This window comes from Cebidichthys violaceus, unplaced genomic scaffold (assembly GCF_023349555.1).
Source record: "Cebidichthys violaceus isolate CVI_PGR_0920_01 unplaced genomic scaffold, fCebVio1.0.p SCAF_24, whole genome shotgun sequence".
NCBI classification, from domain to species: Eukaryota; Metazoa; Chordata; class Actinopteri; order Perciformes; family Stichaeidae; genus Cebidichthys; species Cebidichthys violaceus.
Window position 1 is genome coordinate 1,180,041 of NW_027176417.1, and position 16,534 is coordinate 1,196,574.

General features: G+C 41.8%; 4 protein-coding genes across 4 annotated transcripts; all 4 read right to left on the reverse strand.

Annotated features, from left to right (window-relative positions):
* Positions 1 to 844: 844 nt before the first annotated feature.
* Positions 845 to 2,105, reverse strand: LOC137878998 (methyltransferase N6AMT1-like). The gene is made up of 6 exons (XM_068719552.1): positions 1,914 to 2,105; positions 1,736 to 1,822; positions 1,560 to 1,650; positions 1,386 to 1,469; positions 1,170 to 1,311; positions 845 to 1,100 (listed from the first exon to the last, which is right to left on the reverse strand). Exons 1-6 carry the CDS (start codon positions 2,048 to 2,050, stop codon positions 994 to 996), a joined length of 648 nt encoding a protein of 215 aa, XP_068575653.1. The 5' UTR covers positions 2,051 to 2,105; the 3' UTR covers positions 845 to 993.
* Positions 2,106 to 8,337: 6,232 nt separating this feature from the next.
* LOC137879215 (uncharacterized) lies at positions 8,338 to 10,100 on the reverse strand. Its single transcript, XM_068719893.1, has 4 exons — positions 9,754 to 10,100; positions 9,049 to 9,312; positions 8,694 to 8,948; positions 8,338 to 8,616 (listed from the first exon to the last, which is right to left on the reverse strand). Exons 1-4 carry the CDS (start codon positions 10,098 to 10,100, stop codon positions 8,364 to 8,366), a joined length of 1,119 nt encoding a protein of 372 aa, XP_068575994.1. The 3' UTR covers positions 8,338 to 8,363.
* Positions 10,101 to 10,847: 747 nt separating this feature from the next.
* LOC137879067 (protein NLRC5-like) lies at positions 10,848 to 14,146 on the reverse strand. Its single transcript, XM_068719640.1, has 4 exons — positions 14,088 to 14,146; positions 12,091 to 13,503; positions 11,719 to 11,828; positions 10,848 to 11,348 (listed from the first exon to the last, which is right to left on the reverse strand). Coding segments are annotated over exons 2-3 (1,413 nt in total). The 5' UTR covers position 13,503; positions 14,088 to 14,146; the 3' UTR covers positions 10,848 to 11,348; positions 11,719 to 11,827.
* Positions 14,147 to 14,227: 81 nt separating this feature from the next.
* LOC137879213 (glycerol kinase-like) lies at positions 14,228 to 14,924 on the reverse strand. Its single transcript, XM_068719891.1, has 3 exons — positions 14,781 to 14,924; positions 14,596 to 14,682; positions 14,228 to 14,421 (listed from the first exon to the last, which is right to left on the reverse strand). The coding sequence occupies exons 1-3, from the start codon at positions 14,911 to 14,913 to the stop codon at positions 14,303 to 14,305; spliced, it is 339 nt and encodes a 112-aa protein (XP_068575992.1). The 5' UTR covers positions 14,914 to 14,924; the 3' UTR covers positions 14,228 to 14,302.
* Positions 14,925 to 16,534: the final 1,610 nt, after the last annotated feature.

Here is a 16,534-nt window from a genome sequence, read left to right on the forward strand (position 1 = left end):
AGCATCACCTAAGAACAGAAGCTACATACCTGATGTGTGGCAAAGCCTCTAAGAGAGACGTGCACAGATACAACGCGCCACACAGGAGGACCAGGGTGGCTGTTCTCATCTCTGGCACAGGTGAGTTTATTTTGCTCTCGAAATAAGAATTGCATTGAATTGGAGAGCCTCAACATTTTGGGAACGTTCTGTACAGTAACCGATGACTTTCTTTCTTAAAAAAATCTTCTGGTGTTTTTGTCCCAGGCACCAACTTACAGGCACTGATAGAGCAGGCCAAGCGTCCATGCAGCTCTGCAGAGATCGTGGTGGTCATCTCCAACAGACCTGGAGTTCAGGGCCTGAAGAGAGCTTCGCTGGCCGGCATTCAGACACGGGTGAAATATGAATAACAATGAGTTTATTTGTACAGTCATACATAAAGCGCTTCACAGAAAAGAAACCTGCACCAGGATGTTTTTTTTGTAAGGAGACAAATGTATGCATGACAACTTCTGCATCTCTGCAAAGCCGAGTGGAGTTTGAAGATATTAACCGTTTTGTTCTTCTGATTGTCATGTCCAGTTCTTAATGGGATGCTTAAAGCTTGCAAGCATACATAGAAACATTTCAACTTTTTGTGTGAAGAAGCATCATACTTGAAACAAAATTACATTCCAATGTTAAAAATAAAAATATGAGTTGCACTGGAATTAACCTAAATAATAAGTGTTGATTGTACTTAATGGCAGAATGGGTTAGTATAATTATGACTTTATGAATGTCTGTGTTACTAAAACATTATTAAACCTGTGGGGTCATGTTGTGTGGCTTTTTTTTTTCTTTTACAAATTTGCCAAAGAAGTTCTTGTTCTTTACAGCTTTAATGAGAAAAAGTTCCTGTCAGGTGAAACTTACAGTTTTCTGCATTTGTCCTTACTTGCAGACAATACTGCATCCCGAATGGCAGAAAAGAGTTCCTGATATCTTTTTCAGGGGACTTGTAAGTGACCGTTAGCTGCTTTGGAAGCGCAGGACGGACAGCCTCTCATTTCCAGCTCTAGTCGACATGCTCGTCTCTCCCCTCAAGCCACATTTGCCCAGAAAACGGATGATCTCCTCTGATGAGAAAAGAAAAATCAGTGAACTGTCCGGAATGTTTCCTGCACGGTGTCAATCATTCCACTCACCTGGCTCATTCTCAGCAATGGTAACGAGGTAGAATAAGCCTTTACTGGAGAGCAACTGCGCTACCACGGGCAGAAATCTGTCGGTCACCTCTCGCCCTCGCTCCCCGCCGGCCCAAGCGGCCTCGATACCCGAGCTGCCGACCTGGAAGAAAAGCACAGTGATGAACTGCTCCTCATCAGTAGATGAAGACAACCTGCTGCACGGGGCTGAACCACCTCCTCTGAAGGCGTGACCACATAGGGAGGGTTGAAGAGGAGGACATCCACTTTCCCACTTAAGCGGGGCAGAAGACCCTCCACCTACAGGAGAGTGAGGAAAGCGGTCTTTACAATTCAAATCCTCGCACTTAGAGCACAAGCATAGCTGAAATGTAAACGTCTGAATGTCACCAAGGATGTGATGACAGGCTGCAGGGATGCCTTGTTGCAGGAAGCTGTCTTTGCTGTGCACTGCGCAGCTGCAGGATTCACATCGGTGCAACTGCACGAGAAACGCATAGAAAACGCATATTAAAGAGTGTCCAATAACTTTTCTGCCATGCATTTGGAAAATGTGTTTAACTCACAGATATAGAGCGGAAGGTCCAACCAGCGATGCCAGAAAAGCGGACACCACTCCTGAGCCGCTGCCCACCTCCAAACACACACACGGGCTGGAAACCGGCACATTTAAAAAAACAAAAATTGAAAATATAAAACTAGTGTTAAAGTAAATATATGACGGATTTTGGGGAATTGTCTGACCTCATGTGCTGCAGCAGCTCTGCGTCTTTCTCCAGGGCGTCAATCAAGAGGAACGAGTCTTCCGCCGGCTCGTAAACATCTCGGAAGTCTCCTCGTCCAGCATGGGAGTAGACGGGTGTGGGATAACACGAGGACATTTCACGTCACAAACAGCCACGCGACCCAGTAAGTGTCGCTGGTAGACTTGTGCAGTGTGTTACAGGCTTGTATAATATTCATAAAAGTTGAGAATCACGTGAGTAGCTAGTTGAAATGCGCTAGCTAGCTAGCACGGTCACGTTCCACGTTTCATAGATTTTTTTGCCCATGTTATGTAAATCACCGGATCATAGAATGTGCAGAAACACTGTTAAATGTAATGTTAATCCGAGTGAAAATAGGCACCTAACATGTAACGGTCATAGTATAGCATGTTGAAAAAAGTGAAGAAACAGTCATAGTGAGGGGTTCAATAATTTTTAGGTCCAAATCCCAAAATTAAATTTGAAAATCAAATACGCAAAGAGAAGCGATAAATGTGTACTTGCATTGGTGGCGCAGGAGGTTTGTTCACGACACGAAAGGTCCCCGTGTCTGGTTCAAGACCTGCTCGGTACTGATGCATGTGCATCCGTAAATAAAATAGAAATAGTTGCGTAAACAAAATAAATAGCTGAGAAAATAGTTGCGTGAATAACAATAGCATAAATAACCCAATATTCCTAAAGGCAAACAAAATAAAGCTTGCATGCGTACAACCAATATACTATGTAAACAAAGATAGTTAAGTAATATAAAAGGTGAAATGTCAAAAAAAAAAGTAAGCATAACAATTAATATTTTTTATTTTATAAATATATTTTTTAAATTAAGACATATTGTAAATTCTTTGGCTTTTTTACGGCATTTTTTTTGGACTCTGACTTTTGGTAGAGCTTTTGTTTCCTTAAAAAGTCACTGTCTTTCATTCCATGATTTATGTATGTGTTTACATAGTATATTGGTTTTTTATCTTATTCATGCAACTATTTATTCTGTTATGCATCCTAGCATTCCTATTTTGGCATCTATTCCTATTTTGGCATCTATTCCTATTTTTTTTTACATACATAAACCATGGAATGAAAGATAGTTAAGGAAGTAAATATAAAAGGTAATATGTCCAAAAAAAGTAAACAAATGAATGACATTTTTTTTTAACTAAAATTTAATTTAATTTTTTTTATTTATTTTTTCCCAACATGCTGTACATTTACTTTTTGGGTGAAATCTCTCAGCGGGGAAGACAAATACACCCGGAGAACAGGTGTAAGTGTTCCGGGGCCGTTGAGGAGATAGAGGAGCGGTTTCAAACCTATTTGAGCTATTTGTTCTGAGATTCTACTGTTTGGTAGAGCTTTTGTTTCCTTAGAAGTGAAACTCTGAAAAAAGTCAGAGTTTCACAGCCTTAATTAAAAAAATATATTTATAAAATAAAAAATATGAATTGTTATGCTTACTTTTTGACATATTACCTTTTATATTTACTTGCTTAACTCTCTTTGTACGTGTTTACATAGTATAGTGGTTGTACCCATGCAACCTTTATTTTGTTTGCCTTTTGGAATATTGGGTTATTTATGCTGTTGTTATTCACGCAACTATTTCCTCAGCTATTTATTTTGTTTACGCAACTATTTTAGCATCTATTCCTATTTTATTTACGGTTGCACATGCCTCGGTACCGAGCAGGTCTTGAACCAGACACGGGGCCCTTTCGTGTCGTGAACAAACCTCCTGCGCCACCAATGCAAGTACACATTTATCGCTTCTCTTTGCGTATTTGACCGTGTCATTTTGGGATTTGGACCAAAAAAATAACTGCACCTCAGCGGGGAAGACAAATACGCCCGGAGAACAAGCATCTGTGTGTGGAAAACAAGCATCTGTGTGTCTCTGCCGATAGTGTGGGGAGATAGAGGAGTGGTTGGGAGACAGGTGGTTGTAGGTTCGATCCTGGTGCAGTGCAGTCGCTTTTGCAGTGTGTTTTGGGTGAAATCCCTCAGCATGAAAGACAAATACGCCCGGAGAACAGTTGAAAGTGTGCTGTGGCTGATAGTGCGGGGAGATAGAGGAGTGCTTGTTAAATGGGAGGTTGCTGGTTCAAAACCTATGTGGTGTGTTTTGGGTGAAATGTCTCAATCGGAAAAGACAAATATGGCCAAAGAACATAGCAGTTGGTTGGAACCGATGGCTCTGCCAGATACAAGGGTGGCCAAAGAAGTTGTTGGCTTATGCACCAGGTCACTGGTTCACATCCCAAGCCAGACAATTGTCATTAAGACATTATGGAAGTCTTTTATTGTCTGAAAAAGTAAAGTAAGTAAGTTAAAGTAGCATAAGTAAGTTAAAGTAGCATAAGTAGCATAAGTAAGTTAAAGTAGCTTAAGTAGCATAAGTAAGTTAAAGTAGCTTAAGTAGCATAAGTAAGTTAAAGTAGCATAAGTAAGTTAAAGTAGCATAAGTAAGTTAATAATAAGTTAATTAATAATAATAAAATTAGTTAAATTTTAGCCAGTCATCATCTACTTTCCCATAACCCCCTGGCTACATCTCTCCGAAACCACAGGTGGGGACTATGCCCCCACCACCACCTCCGCGGTGGCGCACTAGAGACTTAGATAGACGCGTGGGATTCGAACCCACTTAGTCCATGGCTGCAGGTTGCCTACGCTTGCTGACCCACGAATGCCACCACTACGCTACCGGTCTCTTTCGCATACAGAACACTTTTTTCCGTGTATTTAACTCTGCGATTGCATGTCAATGCCTCAAAACCTTTCGGTACTTATAAGGATCGAACTCCCAATCTCCGAGACTCCTGCCCTTCCTCTATCGACCTGAGCTAATCCACGCCACACATTTCAATTGTTTTTTGTCGTATTTGACTCTGCGATTGCATGTCAAACCTCAAAACCTTTCAGTACTTATAAGGATCAAACTCGCAATCTCTGAGACTCCAGCCCTTCCTCTATCGACCTGAGCTAATCGACACCACACGTTTCAATTGTTGTTTGTCGTATTTGACTCTGCGATTGCGCGTCAATCCTAAAAAAAACCTTCGGCACTTATAAGGATCGAACACACAATCTTCGGGGCTCTAGCCAGTTGGCCTTTACCTAGAGCTAATCGACCCAACGCAGATGAAAGGTTTCTTGGTGTATTTGACTTCTTGTTTGGTTATCAGACCTTTAAAACACACAAACCCACAACTTCTTGCCTCCTACTCCTAACCACTATTCTAACACCGAACACATCTGCCCTGAGACTTGAGTTATGTCTCTAGACGTTTTTGACTTTGTGATTCCATGTCAGGCCTCAAAACAGTCTGAACGTGAGAAGGATCGAACCTGAAAATGATGGGTTCAATCCTTGTGAGATACAGTGACATTTTAAAGTGCAAAGCTCTGCCAAACAGTAGAATATCCTTTCTGATCAAATAGCTGACAGAAGACCTGAGGTGCGTGTCTTTTGGTTTGATTAATATGAGGTGCAGTGCTTGTTGACGTCCAACATTCAAAATGAATAAGTCAAATCCACAAAGAGAACATGTCTCTATGTTTATGCATTGGTTGCACGATAGGTTTGTTCCCAACACAAAGAAGTGCCTTTCCCAACACAAAGAAGTGCCTGTGTCGGTTTCATAAACAAAAGGCTTGTGACTTCTTTTGACATAATATACTATTACTGTTTTTTGACTTTTTTCGACATGCTATACTATGACCGTTTTCGACAGGCTATACTATGACCGTTTTCGACATAATATACTATGACCGTTTTCGACATAATATACTATGACTGTTTTCGACATAATATACTATGACCTTTTTTCACTGTTTTCGACATGCTATACTATGACTGTTTTTTGACTTTTTTCGACTTGCTATACGACTGTTTTTCACTTTTTTCGATAGGCTATACTATGACTGTTTTCAACAGGCTATATACTATTTTCAGGAAGTACAGTACCTGATTAACACAGTTTACTTCTCCGCAGCCAAAATTACTGCAGTTTACAGTAAATTAAGTATTTTAATGAGAAAAAGAGACAATGACCATTATACATAGAATTATTTATAGTTGATCTTTAAAAGATCAACTACAAATAATTCTCATATTTACATTTATTTTGTTATTGCATCATTACTTTGAGATGATTAAAGTCTTCTCAGCCTTAAATGAACTACAACATCATCCCATTATTACACAATACAGAAATTATGCCGACTCATGATATTGATAGAACAGTCATGGCCTCTACTTGTTTTGCCAAAAATCCAGAATCCTGGTCCCAACAGAACAATTTGATGAATCTCACAGGGTGTCCTGTGAAATTCATCAAATCTCACAGGACTTTTAAATAATAATCTGTAGTTCCTCCATAAGTATCATCACACCAACTGACTACTGTAAACATAGTATTAGTACTTGCACTAAAATTATATCATCTAACCATCAACAGACAAAAGACATCAGCACTTTACAATCACACTTCACCAGATTTCAAACTGCTTGTCTTTGTTGAAGGATGTTCTGTCCACGATGTTGTTCCTGAAGAGTCTATAGAGCGAGCGAGCGAGAGAGAGATGAAACGGGGTTCACGGATCTGTGAGAACAGCTGTGTGGATTAATGCCCGGTGTTCACCGCACAGTGTCCATGGAGGGGTTGATGGAGACCAGCTGGAGTAAGATGTCAGTGGAAGCATCAGTGATGTTGTTGTGACTCAGACTGGAACACAGAGGAGCATTTGTGACTTTATATGTGGAGGCAGCAGCTCCAGATTCTGGTTTATTCATAGGGTTACTGTTTATCTTTGAGCTGACATGACTCCAGCTGTTGCTCTAACAAATCTTTTCTGAATGATTATCTGCGTCGTATAGATTTCTGTCACATGAACACATTACAGATGGACACTCACTCCAGGACTTGTACTTTGTGCAGATGTGTGCTGAGTTTGAGCAGCAGCTGGTCCGTGAGCTGACTGACTGAGGTCCAGCTCGGTCAGCCCCTCAGAACTCCAGCATCAGGGACAAAGCTCCACAGGCCCTCTGATCCAGTGTGGTGTGACTGAGGTCCAGGGCTCCACAGAGGGACACTGCCCATCTCACTGTGTCCCTCTCACTGTTCACAGGAACCAGGGACACCAGCTGGAGAAGGACGGCTTTACTGGCTCTACACAGGAGAAACAGACTGTTGGGATGAAGAAACGCAGAAACAAGATTCTTCTCTGGTCATTCTGTGGTCTTTCTAACCTGAGGAGGACTCTGTCTAGGACAGGAAACAGCAGGTCCAGTCCGCTGTCCTCCACCTCACAGTCCTGCAGGATGAGCTGTGTGTCCCAGCTGCTGCGTCTCAGGATGGTGGAGACGGCCCTGCAGTCCTCAGCAGTCAGCCTGAGAGTCTCACTGACATCCAGCTCCACACAGGAGGAGCAGGACAGATCCAGCCTGTGCTGCACTGTCCTGAGCAGGTGGACTGCTGCCCCCTGCTGGGCATCAGAGGCAGCACAGCTGTGGACAAACCTCAGCAGCAGTTCCCTGTCAACACTGGAGGAAAAATACATCTAAAAATAAGATAAGCATAAAGGTTTATTGATCAGATACCGATATGATTCACATTTACAAAAGACACAAATAATATGAATTAAAGGATAACTATGTATCCTGACAACTTGTACTCTTATTGTTGTAGTTTCCTCCTTCATTTCTGTCAGTCACAACAACATAGAGACCATTAGTAGATAAGATCTGGGAACATGGTGACGTCATTGATAAGCCTTCTGATTGATCGAGACACACAAGCGGTCAGATGATCAGACAGGTTGGAAACAAAGCTTCAGGTTAAACAAACTTCTGTGAAAGAGACAGTAAACAATGTGTTTATTACTGATAGAATACGACAGAATTGTCTTGTAATGTCATATAAGTACACACACACACACACACACACACACACACACACACACACACACACACACACACACACACACACACACACACACACACACACACACACACACACACACACACACTCCGTGAATTCTATCCTGAGTGTTGCAGTGTTCTGATACTAATGTCTGACCTGATTTGAGAAACTGTGTCCAGCATAAACAGGATGGACTCTACTTCCTCTGCTGGTATGGAGGTCCACAGGAGCTTCAGTTTAACTCCGTCACTGTGTCTGAGGGTGAAGCGCAGAGCAGCACAGTCCACTGAGTCCATCCCTCTGCAGGTCAGGTCGATCTCATGATCCAAAGACCTCAGTAAACTGGGTACAACAGGAGCGGCTGCAGCTTTATAGATCTCTCTGATGGCGGTCAACACAAACCTGGGACAGAGCCTGAAAGACACCAGGGATCTTTGTTTAGTGAGAACAAGCCACAACAACACGTATAGAAACGATTAAACAGGATGATAAAAAAAACAAATAGATCAGCCTTTGAACACAATCCTGTCCAGAAAGGGAAGCAGACGTGTGACGCTCTCCTGTAAGAAGCGGTTCCTCCTCAGGTTCACCGTGATGGTGGGAGCTGACGACTGCTGAAGCAGATAGTGAAGAAGCTCCCAGTTCAGACAGAAGCTGCTCTGGTCTCCACCAACCTTACTCAAGAAGGACCGGGTCAAGTCCTTGTCCTGGATTTCATGGATGAGGGAGAGCAGCGGCTGGAAAGTCTTCTCACTCAGTCTGCAGATAGAAAACGTATGAATATCTGTTAGAAGAGTCCAGGATGAATACATTACATCAGTGTGGAATACTTCTACCTGATTGTTAGAGGGCCATCATGAAGCAGCAGTGGGAGGAGACCCAGAGCAGGAGCACAGAACTCAGTCAGGTCTAACCGTGTGACTGTCCAGTATCTCAGCAGGGACGCCAAACTACTGACAACCTTCAACAACGCTCTCTGTGACGGCTGGGCTTTCTGAGGGGAGAGAGAAAGCTCTTGGACAGCCAGCCGACGGCCCGCTTCCCTTCTTCTTACCCATCGACACAGTAGCAAGGCCATGTCGCTGGAAAGCCTGGAAATAAAGAAGAATGAAGTCACACAACCAACTGGACATTCACAGTGGAAAGGATGGAGTCATAAGAACTAAAGGCAGTAAAGATATGAGTGCGTACCTCAGAATGTGTACTTGTGTTGCTCCTCTAAAGAGGAGGGAGGCTCCTCTGACAGACATCTTTCTGGGTGTGAGGATGAGATCCACTTCAGAGCCACAACGTCTGAGAACTTTACCCACAGACCGGCAGGTTTTCCTGGGTAAGCCTCCCGTTAACCGGAGGGTGAAGCCCAGCAGCTGCAGCAGAGAGGACAACTGCTCAGCCTCCTCTCTGGATCTGATAGAGATCAACGTACACACTGTCTGGAAGAAGTCTGGATCACAGCTGAAACAAAGATGGATGAAGTGTGAAACCAGCAAAGGTACGGTACGAGACACACTGCATCATAAACCATCTCATGAACAATGTCTTTCATCAAGGGTGAAATTTAGAGAAAACAGAGTGTGATGTAGTAATGGCTGTGATATCACACTAGATTAAAAATACTGACAAATGGCATTCTGCTTTATGAAGATAAACTTCATAACTCGTCATATAGATTCCGGTACAAACATGAAATGTGACCTCTACATCTAACCGATCCTGAGCAGTGGGCGGAGTCACTAAGGGAACAGTGTCTCACTCAAGGACACTTAAGGGAGCATGTAAATTACAAAACACCGGTTATTATGAGCTGGGTCTTTTTTGACAAACCTCTTCTGAAGTAAATATATAGTATTATGAATTATCCAGTATAATTAAATATCCAGTATTTGTCAGAGTTACCTGAGCTGTGAGATAAAAGGCAGACACTGTAGGAAACTCCTCACTTCACTCTCTTCATGTGAGCAGTCCATCAGCTTCACTCGTTTCTTCTCTGGTTGGAGTTTCAGCACTTCCAGGAGGATGGAGGTCTTTCTCTCTGAGAGGTCTATGGACCAGAATGAAGGAGCTGACTGGAGAACTGACTGTAATGATGGAAGGAGACTCAGACCTTTTTTAGTTTCACAGTCCTTCAGGTGGGAGTACAGATCCAGCAGGAAATCACTCTGATACGTCTGATAAACATCATCATCATCATAATATAAAGGGAATGTTTTGTATGAGCACACTGATGATAACAGCTTCAGCATCTTCTCTCCTCTCTGTTCTCTCTCTGCTGCTGCACAGAACAGAGTCCCAAAGAACTTGATTCCTTTAGAATGATTGAACCAGAGATGATAAATACTGAAATAATAAAAGGAAACATTTAGTGATTTGATTTCATCTGCATGAATACAACAAGTCACTACTGATGGACTCCATCTTGTACATGTCTGTACTGTAGACAATCTAATGACAGTTTGACTGAACATCATGTCTGGACTTTTACTGACTCACAACACAAACACTCATCCTGTCTCTGAACTTACTTCAGGTTTGCTTCCTACTGGTTTAGTTCACTTCATGTCATTTGATTTGATGTATGAGATTTGAGTGTAAAATAAATTCACAACATATAAATATAAATAGTGGAACAACAGCAGCGAGACAGAAGTTATACAATACAGCTAAATGTTGATGATTCAGAGGACTGACATCTTTTTTTAATTTTCATGTTTAAAATTACTGTGAAATCAAATTGAAAGAGATGTTTGTTATTTAATGTGTCAAAGAATAATTCAGTTTCAAAGGTTTATTTTAGTGTTGTTGTCTCAGAGCCACATTGTTCCATTCATATTATTCACTTCATTTAATTATTCTCATACAGGCAGAAGACTGTGATAACTGTGATGATAAATTATTACTGAACTGAGAAATTATATTCATCTTTATATGGATCGTTATGTTTATTTGTTAACTACAATTAACTATTTTAGAAACACTGCAGATTATGAAACAGATTTTCTGACAAACCTCTGAAGAAGAAGCCACATGTTATAATTAAATATTCAGTATTTGTCAGAGTTACCTGAGCTGTGAGATAAAAGGCAGACACTGTAGGAAACTCCTCACTTCACTCTCTTCATGTGAGCAGCCTGTCAGCTCCACTTGTTTCTTCTCTGGTTGGAGTTTCAGCACTTCCAGGAGGATGGAGGTCTTTCTCTCTGAGAGGTCTATGGACCAGAATGAAGGAGCTGACTGGAGAAGTGGCCTCAGTTTTGGAATGACAGCTGAAAACCCTTTTGTCTCGACATGCTGATAAAAGTCAAGAAGGGTGTTACTTAAGTCAGCGGTGACAGAAAACAATGAGATGAGCGTCTTCACTTCATTGAGACAGCTTTCTCCTTTGTGAAGTGCTGCTTTCAGGCATAAATCCAGTAACAGCTGCTTCTTCTTCCTCCTCTCCAGTGTCCGTTGCTCCTGGTCCTGTAATGCTGGACCTCTGTGTCATCCTGAAGCTGCATGGTAACAAACAGATGTATCAAACAGTACATGTACGGTAAAACTCTTTAGCATTCACAGTTGTAAACAGACACAATGTTGACGCTGTGCTGATGTTAGATATGATCTATGACACGTAAACAAGCTTTAATGCATTAAGCCTCTGCTATACTTTCCACAAGGACGGTCGCACGGATATGAGCCGACGAGGACGCGTGAAAATTAGCATTTCTAATGCTGTAATGAATGATATTAGAAATACATGAAAGTTTACTTTACTGCTGTGTATTAAGGTGGAGACCTCCCACCAAAGAATCAACGGTTTTACAAAAGGATCACATTTAAAGTGTGTGGAATCAGCGTCACGTCAGAACAGAAGCTACATACCTGAGTGAGCTGATGTGTGGCAAAGCCTCCAAGAGAGACGTGCACAGACTCTGGCAGACTGGAGCTTCTCTCTCCCAGTGGAGGCAGACGTTAACCTTGGTAGGAATCCTCTGAAGAATAATCAGAGACCACTTCCTCAATATTAATATAACCGGGTAGAGAAACAGTAAAGGATCATAAAAAAGTGTTTATGCACAGATGATACAGCTAAATTGAATTGTTTTCTGTTCTATTTCGACATCCTCAATACATCTTGGATTGATTCATGAAAATAAGTGGTTACACATGAAGAGGAACAGTTCAATAGTACTTAATTGGATGTGTTGTAACCTTAACAGTAATTTGACACCTAAAACACATGCTCACTCCTACCATTGGACGTTTTTAAGGCATCCGAATAGTTGTCTCATTCCTTGTTCAGATACCATGACGTCCTCAAGGTTCAGCGATATTTTCCTCTCCGTCGACTGAGCGACCACATAGGCCACAGCACAGCAGGGGAGAGGGTCCAGACTCTCTCCTCTGAGATCCAGATGGTAGTCCAGCTTGTCCAGGAGGTACATGCATGCTTCAGGACACTGGGACTCATACAAGCACTGGCATAGGAACAGTGTGTCCACATCAAGCTCACTGTCCTCAGGACCAGCCTCATCTGTCTCACACAATGTGTCGATCATTTCCTCAAAGAACCAGTTCGACGTATTCTTGAGCTCCTGAGCTGGATTCAGACACTTCATGAGACTCGGGCTCTTCACATTCAACAATCTACACATGAAAGGGATCAGATGTTTCATGTGTTTCTTCTCCTCAGTGAGGCATTGCTGAAACACATCCTTGATTTGATCTCGATCTGGATTCTTCAAGAGCCACAACGCTGCAAAAAACTCCTGTATGGTGTAATGGAGAAATGCATATGTGGTGGTTCTCTCCGTGGGGCCGACTTTGATAACGAGTGGATTCAGGAAGGAAAGGACACAGCTGTCTTCACAGGGACGTTCTGTCAAGTTCACCGTTTTGCCTTCAGTTGCATGAAAAGCAACCTCAGCCAAAGATAGCATTTCATTCCACTTGGTGTTGATGAAGGAATTTAGATCTCTGTTTCTTGTTTGGCTGTTGATCTGAAGGCAATGGCGAACAATATTGATGTAGATGTCAGCTATACTGCACGGCTGTGGAGAGTCTTCTGGCGTCTCAGATGAAAAGCAGACAGACACCATCAGTGCATACATTGGGACATGGCAAAGAGTGAACAACTCCAAGTTGCTCAAAACCTTCTTCTGTTCCTCTCCGATCGTTGCAGATAAGTATGTTTTTATGGCCTGCTCATTAAAGCCTTTCACCTCCACTCTGACAAAGTCTTCAGAAGGGAAGTCTTCTTCATCATCCAGTCTCAAAGTCACAATGATCTTGGCCTCAGACAGTAGGTGCTTCTCTACAAGCCTCTTCACCACTGATGGATGGTCAGACAGATCTGTGATTCCATCAAAAATGAGCGTGACATTGTCAGAGTTGTTCTTAATGTCCTGTAAAACCTCTTTGCCTTCATCTGGTTCACTGAACGCACCGAAGAGAAGATCCTCCAAGTTCTTGATGTCGGATTTTTCTCTCATGTCAAAGTAAAACATGTAATCAAGCTCCTCGTTGTCTCTTTCTGCCCACAGTTTCAACATTTGGTGAGTGACTGCTGTCTTTCCAATCCCAGGTTTACCAACCAACAGTATGTTTCTACCTGTCTTCAGCAGGTCACTGGGGGAAGTTTCTGCTTTGTTCTCGGGGATGTACATCCTTAACAGATATGTGTAGTGAATTAAAAACCACAATATTTAAAACCACAATATATTTAGTCGAAGTATAAAGTAGAAAATACTCAAATAAAAATTAAGTATCTCAAATTTGCACAGAAAATGTTTATTGACAGCTACAGTATATTTACTGTCCATTCTATTTGTTTTTGTTGTTTTGTATCTTACGTGTTTAAAATAGATAAATGAAAATAAAGTGGAACAAATAGTTGTCACCGTCAACATGAATATTATATGACTGTATGAAAATAATGCACAAAAGGCATATTGTTTGTTTTCATTCTCTCCTTTCCTTTGGTAAAGGATGGTGCAGTGTCTCCTATGCTAAAGGAGATAAGAAAGGAAGCATTGAAGCACATTGACGGTGTGATCACATTACAGCCCGTTCAGCAGCTAACGCCTGCAGCGTTCTCTCTCAATACTAAACCAGTTTAAAACACTGTTGTTCCCATTAGTCGCAAATACATGAGAAAATAGGTTGAGAAATACCAAAGCTACATCAAAGCCCCATAAAGCTAAATAGTAAAGATGTTACACACTATCAGTTAGAACTGGGCTTTCACATACCTTTTAAGTAGCTTGTATCTGTTTGTGAGTCTTCGTTGAAGGGGAAGCAGCTGATCCAGTAGTATAGGTCCTTCTCTAAGGTCCACTTTCTCGTCACGTCAACAATCCTGAGGAACTCGTAGCAGGCATCTTCCCCCGAGTTTATGACCGACTTCAGTATTTTTCTGCGTTTATCGTAGTCAGTTCGCTCTGCCTCGATTACGCAAACCTCCTCATCACTCAAAACGCCTTTCTGATTCAAGTATTATAATAGTTTTGGCACCGACTAACATCAACATGCTGCCCATGATGGAGAAGCCCAGAGGGATGCTGCTGAAGATGCTCATCTCACCTTCTGGTCATTTAAACAAATGAAGGCAACACAGAAGAGCAATTATACAACAACACCATGAAAAAGACAATTCAAGGACACCAACCTACTGACAGATATCGTCAGGAGACATTTTGTGCGTCAATATTTACTCTGACTAGTGAGGTTTGGCTCGTCGGTGAGCGCTGAGCTTCCTACCGTTTCCATTACAGACGGGCTCCGTCGTCTCCCAGTTCATGGATTTCTGAACCGCCTTCTTCCATCGAGCGTACCGAAACTCGCTCTCTGAGAAGAGAACACACAGACAGACCTCTCACTTCTCAAAGCGGGCGGGCCACCGAGGACGCGTCTTTCCCCCCCAAGACAGCAGCGGCTCACCGTACCTTCAGGGTTGATCTGAGGCTCCAACTTCTCGGAGGTGACTTCACTCAGGTCCTCTGGGCTCAGACTCCACACACTCACCCCCTCTGCTGCTCCTGCTGCCATCGCTGCACCGAGAGCTGTGGTCTCAGGCATGGACGGCTTCACTGCAGACAATCAGGACGACAATATGAAGAACAATCATGAAACTCTACCACTCACTACTCGTATTATTGATGCATTTTCATAGACTTATTTACGCATTTTAGGTATTCAGCTTTGTAAAACAATACTTTTTTTTTTTTATACTGCATATTGACACAACTATTGGAAAACTATTTCCAAAAATGTGAAAAATTGCAAGCATGAGCAATACTTTTACATTTTTCTGAATTATATGATTTTAAGTGCGATATAATAAATGCATCATGTTGCCAGCAGGGGGCAGTAATACTTCCAGTGTCGCACCATAAACATTTGGTTATGATTTACGGTCTTTGTGCTGTAAAAACATTTAGTCACATGCAAAGAAAAATCATGTCAAACAGCTAGCGTGTGCAGGTTCACACTGAACCTCACGAGGCTCTACTGAAGAACCAGTTTAATCACTGCAGCAGTGTGTTTATTATGTACCACAGCTTCCCTTCGGCATCACACTGATTCGTTGTGAAGCACTGAATACAGCCAACAAACATGATGAGACATGAATGGACATCTCACCAACAGGGACGCAGAGGATCAGCAGCCTGGTGGACGTCATTCCTCCGTCCACCTGGAGCCGAGTCAGTCTAATCTGTAGTATTGGACCTTGGCTCCTGTGTTTCGCAGGAGAAAGCAGCCAGTTCCATACCTGAAAACACAAAAATACATCAAACTACAAACACTAGAACCGATACATGTGAAGAGAATAAAAACACACAGAAGAGAATAAAAACACACAGAGACACTTGCGTGTTTTTAGCCTGCCCGTCCTGAAAACACATCTGTCCAACCAGCGCTGCCGACTGATCCCAAGACACTGTAATTCACACATACATCCACCAGGGGGAGCCATTGAATGCCTCAAATACTACAAAGGTTAGATGGAGACACAACACTGGAGAGTAAAACTAGAGATGAACTTACCCCTGAAACAGGGATACCTGAGAGAGCTCAGGATTTCTGCCAAAAGAAAAGATGAACTTGTTTAATAAGTGAAATTCGATTATTAATATAGAAGTCACATTAATAGAGCGTTTAGAGTGTTTTGGTTTTAGGTATTGTTGGTTGTGATAGCATCACGGTTTTGGACACCGATGGAATATCAACTAAGGAGGTTCAAACTATTCCTCTTAATAGGACGGACTGTTCAAATGTCTTTGATACTTTTTAAAAGAAACATGTGGAGAAAGCCTTTATGAACTGAACTTTTTTCAGAAATAAGTTAAAAATTTAACGATTAAAACCTTGAACTTAAACATGCATATTTGTAGCTAAAATATCAAATCAATAATCAAACAGAAATTCCAAATACAAATCAGTCACCGATCATTTTAAATCACTATGAGATACTTTTCCTGACAAGAACGCTAAAAAGCAAAAGGGAATGACTCGTTATTTGACAACATGAGACCAAATAACACAAATACACAGACTCTAGCTCTACCTCCTAACAGTGAGTGTGAATCTGTATTCATTTAAATGTCTTCACTCGAACACGTGAGGCGACCTCTGTTTAAGTTAGATGTTCAAAAGATAAAAGTCGCTTTAATAAAAAAAACTGTCCAAAAGAGTGAAG

Bases quoted from the DNA above. Each gene is read 5' to 3' on its own strand.
- LOC137878998 (XM_068719552.1), bottom strand. From the start codon at position 2,050: ATGTCCTCGTGTTATCCCACACCCGTCTACTCCCATGCTGGACGAGGA. The intron at 1,470-1,559 runs GTGACATTCAGA...ACTCTCCTGTAG, and splicing joins AGCCTGTCATCACATCCTTG to GTGGAGGGTCTTCTGCCCCG. The intron at 1,312-1,385 runs GTGGTTCAGCCC...CTTTTCTTCCAG, and splicing joins TGGTCACGCCTTCAGAGGAG to GTCGGCAGCTCGGGTATCGA.
- LOC137879067 (XM_068719640.1), bottom strand. From the start codon at position 13,502: ATGTACATCCCCGAGAACAAAGCAGAAACTTCCCCCAGTGACCTGCTG.
- LOC137879215 (XM_068719893.1), bottom strand. From the start codon at position 10,100: ATGCTGAAGCTGTTATCATCAGTGTGCTCATACAAAACATTCCCTTTA. The intron at 9,313-9,753 runs GTAACTCTGACA...TCTTTGTTTCAG, and splicing joins CCTTTTATCTCACAGCTCAG to CTGTGATCCAGACTTCTTCC. The intron at 8,617-8,693 runs GTAGAAGTATTC...TTCTATCTGCAG, and splicing joins GATGGCCCTCTAACAATCAG to ACTGAGTGAGAAGACTTTCC.
- LOC137879213 (XM_068719891.1), bottom strand. From the start codon at position 14,913: ATGCCTGAGACCACAGCTCTCGGTGCAGCGATGGCAGCAGGAGCAGCA. The intron at 14,683-14,780 runs GTACGGTGAGCC...TTCTCTTCTCAG, and splicing joins GCCTCAGATCAACCCTGAAG to AGAGCGAGTTTCGGTACGCT. The intron at 14,422-14,595 runs GTAGGAAGCTCA...TTAAATGACCAG, and splicing joins GCCCGTCTGTAATGGAAACG to AAGGTGAGATGAGCATCTTC.